Source organism: Borostomias antarcticus, assembly GCF_949987555.1.
Source record: "Borostomias antarcticus genome assembly, chromosome: 16".
NCBI classification, from domain to species: domain Eukaryota; kingdom Metazoa; phylum Chordata; class Actinopteri; order Stomiiformes; family Stomiidae; genus Borostomias; species Borostomias antarcticus.
The window spans coordinates 1,250,962-1,260,961 of record NC_140249.1 but is presented as its reverse complement, the minus strand read 5'-3'; the positions used below and the strand labels follow the sequence as shown (position 1 = coordinate 1,260,961).

At 56.3% G+C, this 10,000-nt stretch overlaps 2 protein-coding genes across 2 annotated transcripts in view; both read right to left on the bottom strand.

The window, feature by feature from the left end:
• Positions 1 to 1,975, bottom strand: part of ankrd13d (ankyrin repeat domain 13 family, member D) — a 9,906-nt gene extending 7,931 nt beyond the window's left edge. Inside the window, exons 1-5 of the mRNA XM_084450808.1 lie at positions 1,312 to 1,975; positions 1,036 to 1,171; positions 796 to 920; positions 479 to 524; positions 46 to 189 (exon numbers count right to left, since the gene is read on the bottom strand). Coding sequence (XP_084306934.1) covers positions 46 to 189; positions 479 to 524; positions 796 to 920; positions 1,036 to 1,171; positions 1,312 to 1,392 — 532 coding nt within the window. The 5' untranslated portion in view covers positions 1,393 to 1,975. The remainder of the gene's footprint in view (positions 1 to 45; positions 190 to 478; positions 525 to 795; positions 921 to 1,035; positions 1,172 to 1,311) is intronic.
• Positions 1,976 to 3,791: 1,816 nt separating this feature from the next.
• Positions 3,792 to 10,000, bottom strand: part of kdm2ab (lysine (K)-specific demethylase 2Ab) — a gene marked incomplete at its 3' end in the record, with an annotated part of 23,756 nt that continues 17,547 nt past the window's right edge. The window contains exons 15-22 of the mRNA XM_084451007.1: positions 9,563 to 9,799; positions 7,592 to 7,624; positions 7,264 to 7,476; positions 6,431 to 7,182; positions 5,696 to 5,859; positions 5,457 to 5,603; positions 4,729 to 4,944; positions 3,792 to 3,973 (exon numbers count right to left, since the gene is read on the bottom strand). Of these exons, the coding sequence (XP_084307133.1) occupies positions 3,792 to 3,973; positions 4,729 to 4,944; positions 5,457 to 5,603; positions 5,696 to 5,859; positions 6,431 to 7,182; positions 7,264 to 7,476; positions 7,592 to 7,624; positions 9,563 to 9,799 (1,944 nt within the window). The remainder of the gene's footprint in view (positions 3,974 to 4,728; positions 4,945 to 5,456; positions 5,604 to 5,695; positions 5,860 to 6,430; positions 7,183 to 7,263; positions 7,477 to 7,591; positions 7,625 to 9,562; positions 9,800 to 10,000) is intronic.

The window sequence follows — 10,000 nt, the reverse complement described above, 5'->3', positions numbered from 1 at the left end:
TTGGCCAGGAGAGACGGGTCGGCGAGGGGCGGCGCGCTTCGTTACCTCCGCCCTTGAAGATGTAGCTGCGCCGGCCCTTCAGCCAGGTCATGTGCTCGAAGCCCAGCAGGGTGGTGTCCACGCGCAGGCACGAGCCGCTCTTCCACACGCGGTACACGTCGCTGGGACACACCTTGGACACCAGGGGCACTGTGGGGGTGGAGGAGAGGGGGGAACGATCACAACCAGCCCCCAAAGCAGGACAGGTTCTGGTTCCATATTTTTAGACGGCCAGACACTACAGCAATATCAGAGCGTTGAAAAATGTTTCTCATCTACAGCAACTCAAGTTTTACATCATGATATACAGGCTGGGTGGACAACGCCCCGATCGTGCACCCTTGCCTAGAGCCATCCCTGCACACACACACACACACACACACACACACACACACACACACAGACACACAGACACACACACACACACACACTGACTCACCCCAGCTGGTGAACTCCCACTTCATCTCAACATAAAAGTCCCGGGCCTGGAAGACACAACAGGCCACACACAACACAGCGATAGTGCCAGTAAAACAGGAAGTGACATCAGCCTGTACAGTTTCACGCACCGTAGAATCTTGACAGCTCAGCTTTGACAGGTGTGACTAACGGCCACTGCTGTGCGCTGGCGTGTAAAGGCTTACCGTCCGAGAACAGCGAACGGATGCATCTGACTAATTGGTTTGTAGTGTCGCCTGTCCGAGTGTGCAGGCGGCATGCTGTCGTTCTATCCCGGTAGCGTGAGCGAGGTCTCACCTGGCGGAGTTTGCTGAGTAGTTCTGGGATGCCCGCCAGCCTCTCCGTGGCCCGCTTGTAGTCTCGGTACTGCAGAACCAACTGGACCAGCTCCGGGTCTCCCGTGCTCACCGCCTCCTGCAAGACTGAACGCAGACGGACAAAAATACTGCAGAGCACAACTCGAAATAGCATCAGTGTTGACTACTCTCTCTCTCTTGGGAGAGCATCCTCCCGTTCATCGGCGTCCACCCCGCACACCTGTCCAGCACTGGGCGTTGCAGTGCGTGGGGTCAGCGGAGTATCTGAGCAGCACCCTGGACGCCTCCAGGTGGCCCAGACAGATGGCCAGCTCCAGCGGGGTGCGCCCCCGGGGGTCCAGGCGCTCCACATCCTCCTGCAGGGGCCACAGCCTGACGGTCAGCAGGATGCGGCAATAAGGCGCACAACTCTCTAAAGTAAAATGAATGAAAACTTCCAAAAAAGACAAATTCAATAAAGACAAAGGCGTTCAAGTGGAGGATGGGGGACAGTTACCTCCTGTTTCTGCAGTTCCCTGTCAAGCTCCAGATACTGGTTGTTCCAGACCAGAACATGCAAAGGAAACTCTTGTGCCATGGTTGCCTGAACACTAGTCAATCCTAACCCAGTTTAGGTTGATTCACCTGTCAAGACTCAACCCAGTTTAGGTTGATTCACCTGTCAATCCTAACCCAGTTTAGGTGGATTCACCTGTCAAGACACCTTGAAGCCAAGCAGCCTTTAGCTTAACGCTATAACACCGCAGCACACTGTTTGCTATCAAGTTATATCCCTCACTAAGTCAGATTACCCTGCAATGTTTGCTAGATAGAAGTATTCTGGTAATAAAACATAAACACACAAACAGGTGAGCTAGCTGTGCGGTTAGGAGAACAATCAGCAAGCCCGGATGTGGCAGTTGAGATCCATAGCTAGCAAGCGCGAGCCCCCTACTACACTACACTACCCAGGCTAGCTAGGTAGCATAGCACAGGCTAACTGGCTAATAACCATGGATGCTAATAACACACAGCATCGCCAGCTATGCTAGCACCTTATTCCCGATGTTGGTTAGCTAAAGTGAGCTAGCGAGGCTAGCTGGTGAACATGGTGTCCATCATTATAAAGCGTTGGGAAAAGTCCCGCAACCCCAGAAAGTCCCCGTCCTCTTCATCCCTTCGTGGTTGTTCGGTTCCCTTCGTGGTTGTTCGGTTTCTGTCGGTTTAATGCACCGATATGCGGCCTAGTCACGGTTTCACATCCAGGTCACTCGAGTGGCTGCTCATCCGAGGGGAGGGAGGCAGAGGCGGGGAGAGATGAGGCAGCGGGTCGGGGACTGGGACATCAGTTTCACACCCTAAACTCAAGATATTCAATCTGGGACAGTATTATAGTCTGATATTGATTATTAGACAGTTAGACAGCATTCTCCTGTCTAGGAATTATTATTATTTATTTTTTTCCACGTCATTTTCCACATGGCTTTATTTCCAGGTTAGCCAACAGCTGGAGGGGGATGGAGGGTTTACATTTTAATTGTATGATTCAATATCAATTGTCAGTCAAAGTATCAATTATCAGTGAAATGTGCACTTTGGACCCATCATGAATGTTCAGGTAAATACATAAAATTAGTGTAAATATAGCAAGATCAAAAAACCGTTTACATGTGACACCTTTTATTTCTTTATTTTTATTTTATTGGAAAAAAAAACACAAAACAATAACAATAACAAGTGAAAGTGATATTCTAAAAGAGGGAAACACATGTACACAAAAGTATATATTTATATATATTCATACTCTTTGAAGGTGATGTCAGGGGAGAGGGAGGGGTTCCTCTTGCAGAGGCTCTAGTTGGAAGTGTACAGAAGAAATGAGGGCAAATCATACGCTTCTACGTAGCATTTAACAATTAAACAGAAATTCAGTGAAAACAACAGTAGGACATTTTTCCCAAGGAAAACAGAGGCTGTATCAAAGAAAGGTGAGGACTAGAATATCAAGATTTGTTCTTTATTTATTTCTTTACAAAAAAAGGAACAGCTGTAGAGTTTGGATAGCAGATAGCAGATAGCACCTGAATTGTGACGGTAGTCTGAGATCGCACCATGTTAACTTGCTCTCGCCCACTCTTCATTCTTGCCCCGCTCTCATCCCGATGTGGTCTCTCTTCATGTCGATTGCCCTCTCGCACCGTTCCCTCCTCCCCCGTTCCTCACGCCTCCGTCACAGAGAGGACGATCCCCGGTGACTCCTCCGTCCCAGCATGCCCTTCGCGCCGTTCCCGCCAACCTGAACTGACCGACTCCGGCTCGGAGCAGTGTTCCGCGCTCTCCTGTGCAGCCTGGTCACCAGAAGCTACGGCGGAAACCGCGGGGCCGGCGCCGTTCAGACCGCGGGGCCGAGGCCGAGGCGGACGCCGTTCAGACCGCGGGGCCGAGGCCGGCGCCGTTCAGACCGCGGGGCCGAGGCCGGGGCCGTTCAGACCGCGGGGCCGGCGCCGTTCAGACCGCGGGGCCGAGGCCGGGGCGGACGCCGTTCAGACCGCGGGGCCGAGGCCGGCGCCGTTCAGCTGGGCTCTGTGACGTACGCCGGGGGAGTCCTGAACAGAGCCTTTGGGTGGAAGACGGCCGCGTCATTAAGAGCTCGGTACCCCCCCTCCCGCCCCCCCCGCGCTATGACGCCCAACACAGCTTCTCCCTCCGCCCCTCGCGGGACCGTCCCGTCCCCCCCCCCCCCACCCTCCCTCCCTGTCCGCTCCTGAAATTGAACTCTTGAACTCCTGAGTCTCTTGCTTGTACTCCGAAAAAAGAACTGTATACAACACCAAAAGAAACCCTGCCACCCCCCCCACCCCACCCCGCCCCCCCACTCCACGTCAGGTGTGAGAGAGCCCCCCCCCCCCCCCCTCGCCCCACCAGATGGTTCTAAACCTTGGTTCCACCTCTTCAGTCTTATTCTCTGTCACACAGAGACCCCCCCCCCCCTTCCCTCTAGGATATCCTCTGGATCAGCTTGTCCTCCGATAGCCAGTAGAGCGCGTTGACGGACAGCTCGGAGATGAAGGCCTCGCAGGCCGTGCGGGACACGCCCTTGCAGCCGCGCAGGTCCAGCAGGGACAGGCAGGACAGGCGGCGGAGGTAGAGCAGACACACGTCCGTCAGCTTGCTGCAGCCTGGGGGGGCGGGGTCACACAACGTTAGTACGGCCGCGCCTCATTAGTTTAGCGGGTTGTCTGAGTTTGAACTGTATGTGTGTGTGTCTCTCACCTTCCAGGTCGTGCTCTGTGTGTGTGTGAGTGTGTGTGTGTGCGCGTGTCTAACCTCCCAGGTCGAGCTCTGTGTGTGAGTGAGCGTGTGTGTGTGTGGGTGTGCGCGTGTCTAACCTCCCATGTCGTGCTCTGTGTGTGTGAGTGTGTGTGTGTGCGCGTGTCTAATCTCCCAGGTCGAGCTCTGTGTGTGTGTGAGTGTGTGTGTGTGCGCGTGTCTAACCTCCCAGGTCGAGCTCTGTGTGTGTGTGTGTGTGTGTGTGTGTGTGTGTGTGTGAGTGAGTGTGTGTGCGTGCGTGTCTCACCTCCCAGGTTGAGCTCTGTGTGTGTGTGTGTGTGTGTGCGTGCGTCTCACCTCCCAGGTTGAGCTCTGTGTGTGTGTGTGTGTGTGTGTGTGTGTGTATGTGTGTGTGTGTGTGCGCGCGTGTCTCACCTCCCAGGTCGAGCTCGGTGAGCGTGTTGTGTGTGTGTGTGCATGTCTCACCTCCCAGGTTGAGCTCTGTGTGTGTGTGTGTGTGTGTGTGTGCGTGCGTCTCACCTCCCAGGTCGAGCTCGGTGAGCGTTTGTGTGTGTGTGTGTGTGTGTGTGTGTGTGCGCGCGTCTCACCCCCCAGGTTGAGCTCTGTGTGTGTGTGTGTGTGTGTGTGTGTGTGTGCGTCTCACCCCCCAGGTCGAGCTCGGTGAGCGTGTTGCGCGTGGACGAGCCCACGGCCGTGAGCAGGTTGACGGAGTGGTCGGTGACTCCGCTGCAGTGTGACAGGTCCAGGCGGGTCAGCAGGGGCATGTGACGGATCAGCAGCCTCAGCGTGGAGTCGCTGATCTCCAGCCCGGACAGACGGAACCACTGCATGTTCCTCAGCTGGCTGCGGTTATCACAGCCTGGAGGGGGGAGCGGAGGGAGGTAGGGAGGGAGGGGGGAACAGAGGGAGGGAGGGAGGGAGGGAGGGAGAGAGAGGGAGATTTAGGCCCAATCCCTTAGCCCTCGCCCTTGGCCCTACCTCTACATTTTGCGCATTCCCGCGTGGGGTAGTGTCCCGTTCCTTTTAGCTTCTAGGGCTAGGGGGCATATCGAGGGCTAGGGGGCATATCGAGGGCTAGGGTGCATATCGAGGGCTAGGGGGCATATCGAGGGCTAGGGGGCATATCGAGGGCTAGTGGATGTTCAAACAGCCCTCTGAAACGAGGGTTTTCAGATGCTGACTTGAAACCGAGGGGTAGATGAAAACTCACACGATGCTGAGGCAGACCCAGCGCGCACCTGATTAATCACTTAATCCAATCATATTGGACAGGAAATAAAGAAGCCAAGTGACTTTCAGGAAGTGGTGAAGCTGGTGCACCGAGCCGATACCCACTCGCTGGGCAGTGAGACGGGGGGCGTCCGGTCTCACCTGGGGGGTTGAGCAGGTCCCTGATCTGGCCGTCCTTCACCCCCACGGTCCAGCGCAGGTCCAGGGAGCGCAGCAGCGGGCAGCTGGGGGAGCTGAGGGCCGAGATGGACGACCACGAGCAGCCGGACACCACCAGGTCCTTCAGCCCTGAGACGGCGGACAAGAGGGGATGACTTCACAGTCCACAGTCCGAGTGTGTGTGTGTGTGTGTGTGCGTGTGTGTGTGTGTGTGTGCTTACCTGGCAGGCGGTTGACGAGCCAGGTGAGCTGCTTCTTGGAGATGGACGTCCAGGACAGGTCAAGGGTCAGGGGCTGGCGTTTGATGATGCCCGACAGCGCCTGCGGAGTGATGGGGCGCTTCTTCTTCAGGTCGATCCTCATCCACAGCCTTTTGTCCAGGCTCCTGCGCGCACACACACACACACACACACACACACACCAAGGTTATTATAGTTAACGAAAACTAACTAAAAAACGAAAACTAGGTGTGAAAAAACATTTTAGTTCACTGAAATAAAAATAAAAACTAGACTTTACAAAAAAAACGATAACTAACTAAAACTGTATTGTGTGTTTACAAAACTAACTAAAATAAATCTACAATTATTGAGAAAATGTCCTTAGTTTTCGTCTTTTTCATTTCATACATAAGCCTAGTGTTTTGGGTGGATATGAAATCTATCCTCCATGTTCTTTATCTGTGTCCCTGAGCAGGAGTAACCTGACGTGGCCAGATGGTTTGTTTCACACGGAGTGAAACAACGTGAGAAAGCATGGTCTCACGAGGCTAGCGCAGAAGAAAAACAACTAAAACTAATACTGAAACTAATAAAAACTAAACTAAACTAGCAAACCTGCTTTAAAACTAATCAAAACTAAACTGAATTTGAAAACAAAAAGTAAAAACGATATAAAAATAATGATTGATTGATTGATTGATTGATTGTGTGCGTGTGTAATATCAAACTTCGTACCATTTGTACCAGTTCTTGCAGACGGCCATGCAGACGCAGAGCTCCGCCCGGCTCAGGTAGCGAAAGACCGACACCCACACCTCCCGCTCGCAGCCTGGCTCGCTCCCGCCGTTCTCCGCCTCCCTCTCCCGCTCCGCCTCGCCGGCGCCGCCGCCGTCCTGCAGCGCCGACAGCGGGATGCGGAGGGGCGGGACGCGCGAGGAGGACGAGGCGCCGTTGTTCGTCCTCTCCGGCCTGCTCGCCGCCGGTCTCCTCGGGCTCTCCGCCCGCACCCTGTAGCCGCCGCCGGCGCGTTTACTCGGCGCCGAGGGGGCGGGGTCGCGGTTCCTGATGGGCGGCCGGAGGAGGGACTTGCGCAGGATGAGGCTCTGGTTGGCGGCGGCGGCGGGGGGCACACAGCGCGGGGCGACGGCCGCCTCCAGTTTGGGGACGATGGCGGAGGGGTCGCACGCCGCCCTCGACGGCCTCTGGAGCGTCACCGTCAGGTAAGGCCCCTTCGGCGGCGGCGCCCGGCCCCGTCCTCCGTCCCCGCCGTCTTCGTCTGACCCTTCCTCTTCCTCGCCTCCATTTTGGTTGACCTCCTCGCTCTCCTCCCCCTCCTCCTCCTCGTCCTCTCGGTCTTTGGCGGCCGCCCCCCCCCGCCTCTGCGGCCGGTTCTCCTTGTCTCGTTTGACTCCTCCTCCTCCTCCTCTCACGCCGTTCTCCCTCCTCTCCTCCTCCTCCTCGGCGCTGCTGCTACTGCTGCTGCTGGAGTCCTCGCTCTCCTCCTCCTCCTCCTCCGGCCGGTGTCTCCTCCCCCCTCCCCTGCCCGCCCCCCCACCCCTCAGCCTCACCCCCCTCCCCCTCCCCCTGTGCGACTCTCCCCTGGCCTCCAGGGACAGGCCCAGGTGGGACGATGACGCCGCGCCCCCGGGGGAGGTGTAGGGGCGGTAGGGGGACCCCCGCCAGGCCCCCCGCCCTCGGCCCCGGGCCAGGCCGCGTCCGGGGGACACGCCCGAGGAGGAGTGCAGGCGGGACAAGCCCCTGGAGCTCAGAGACGCCCGTTTCTGGAGAGGAGGAGGAGGAGGGAGGGAGGGAGGGAGGGGGAGAAGGGGAGGAATTAGAGGGCATGAATCGGTCAAGAGAACAGATCAAAGTAGAGATGTAGAGAACAGTGCTTACCGCCTGTAAGATTTTGCTACGCTCCAGTTTGATCTGCAAAAGAAGAGGGATATACAGGGAGGCTGGTGTTACTGAGGGAGATACAGGGAGGCTGGTGTTACTGAGGGAGACACAGGGAGGCTGGTGTTACTGAGGGAGATACAGGGAGGCTGGTGTTACTGAGGGAGATACAGGGAGGCTGGTGTTACTGAGGGAGATACAGGGAGGCTGGTGTTACTGAGGGAGATACAGGGAGGCTGGTGTTACTGAGGGAGACACAGGGAGGCTGGTGTTACTGAGGGAGATACAGGGAGGCTGGTGTTACTGAGGGAGACACAGGGAGGCTGGTGTTACTGAGGGAGACACAGGGAGGCTGGTGTTACTGAGGGAGATACAGGGAGGCTGGTGTTACTGAGGGAGACACAGGGAGGCTGGTGTTACTGAGGGATACACAGGGAGGCTGTGTTACTGAGGGAGACACAGGGAGGCTGGTGTTACTGAGGGAGACACAGGGAGGCTGGTGTTACTGAGGGAGATACAGGGAGGCTGGTGTTACTGAGGGAGACACAGGGAGGCTGGTGTTACTGAGGGAGATACACAGGGAGGCTGGTGTTACTGAGGGAGACACAGGGAGGCTGGTGTTACTGAGGGAGACACAGGGAGGCTGGTGTTACTGAGGGAGACACAGGGAGGCTGGTGTTACTGAGGGAGACACAGGGAGGCTGGTGTTACTGAGGGAGATACAGGGAGGCTGGTGTTACTGAGGGAGATACAGGGAGGCTGGTGTTACTGAGGGAGATACAGGGAGGCTGGTGTTACTGAGGGAGACACAGGGAGGCTGGTGTTACTGAGGGAGATACAGGGAGGCTGGTGTTACTGAGGGAGACACAGGGAGGCTGGTGTTACTGAGGGAGATACAGGGAGGCTGGTGTTACTGAGGGAGATACAGGGAGGCTGGTGTTACTGAGGGATACACAGGGAGGCTGGTGTTACTGAGGGAGATACAGGGAGGCTGGTGTTACTGAGGGAGACACAGGGAGGCTGGTGTTACTGAGGGATACACAGGGAGGCTGGTGTTACTGAGGGAGATACAGGGAGGCTGGTGTTACTGAGGGAGACACAGGGAGGCTGGTGTTACTGAGGGAGACACAGGGAGGCTGGTGTTACTGAGGGAGACACAGGGAGGCTGGTGTTACTGAGGGAGACACAGGGAGGCTGGTGTTATTGAGGGTGAGTTGTGGGGCGTCACCCGTTTATTCTATGATCAATTTTCACACTCTCCATCCCTCCCTCTCTCACTCCATCCATCCAAGTCTTAAATCCATTTATTTAAATTAAAGGCCTTGAAAAGTCTTCAATTCCTCAAAATTGTCTTAAATTAATTTCTCAAAGATCTTAAAATGTTGTCCGAGAGCAGACTATTTCTTCTTTTTGAGTTCAGTCACACACACCACTGCAAAGTTGCGGTCGTGAAAGTTGGCTACTATTTTCGCGATAGCTAGCTAACGCTAGCCTAGCTAGCTAATCTTGTGAAGGTAATCCAGACAGGCAGGTGTATACAGGCCCACTTTCCAGCTCTGCAGCATTAGGTCTCACCAACCATACTTTGTTGTAAATCTCAGTCTTGAATTCCATTCCATGTGGCATTAAAAAGGCTTAAGATTTAACTTGTGGAGACCTGCAGATACCCTGCCCCCCTGCCCTCCCTCTTCCCCTCCCTCACCCCCTCCCTCACCCTCTTCCCCTCCCCCACCCTCCCTCTTCCCCTCCCTCTCCTCCTCCCCCTCCCTCCCTCTCCCCCTCCCCCTCTCCCCCTCCCTCTCTCCCCCTCCCTCTCCTCCTCCCTCACCCCCTCCCTCCCTCCCTCTCCTCCTCCCTCACCCCCTCCCTCCCTCCCTCTCCCCCTCCCTCTCCTCCTCCCCCTCCCTCTCCCTCTCCTCCTCCCCCTCCCTCCCTCTCCCTCCCCCCCTCTCCGCCTCCCTCTCCCCTCACCCTCTTCCTGAGTCGTAGCTCCACCGCCCCGGCTCTCTTCCTGCTCTGCTGCTGCTGCAGTAGCAGCTTCTGGGAGGGAGGGGGCGCCGTACGCCTGGACGTCAGCGGAGGCCGGCCTCGCCGCTGCACCACCGGCCTGAACCTCTCGCCCACGCCGATGCCCTCGCGGTGGACGCGCTTGACTGGCCGGGACGACACGGAGCCCTCCGACGCCACGCTGTCGTCATCGCTGGATGACTGAGGAGAGAGAGGGAGAGACGGAGAGAGAGAGAGAGGAAGAAGGAAAGGAGAGAGGTAAATATACAGTCCAAAATGGCTTCTGTGCGCTACGAATTGCTGATGTTGTTGATGTTGGTCTGGTCAGTTTTCAGCAGGGCATGAGGAGGTGTGGACGGGCGAGGGAGCGAGGCATGAGGAGGTGTGGACGGGCGAGGGAGC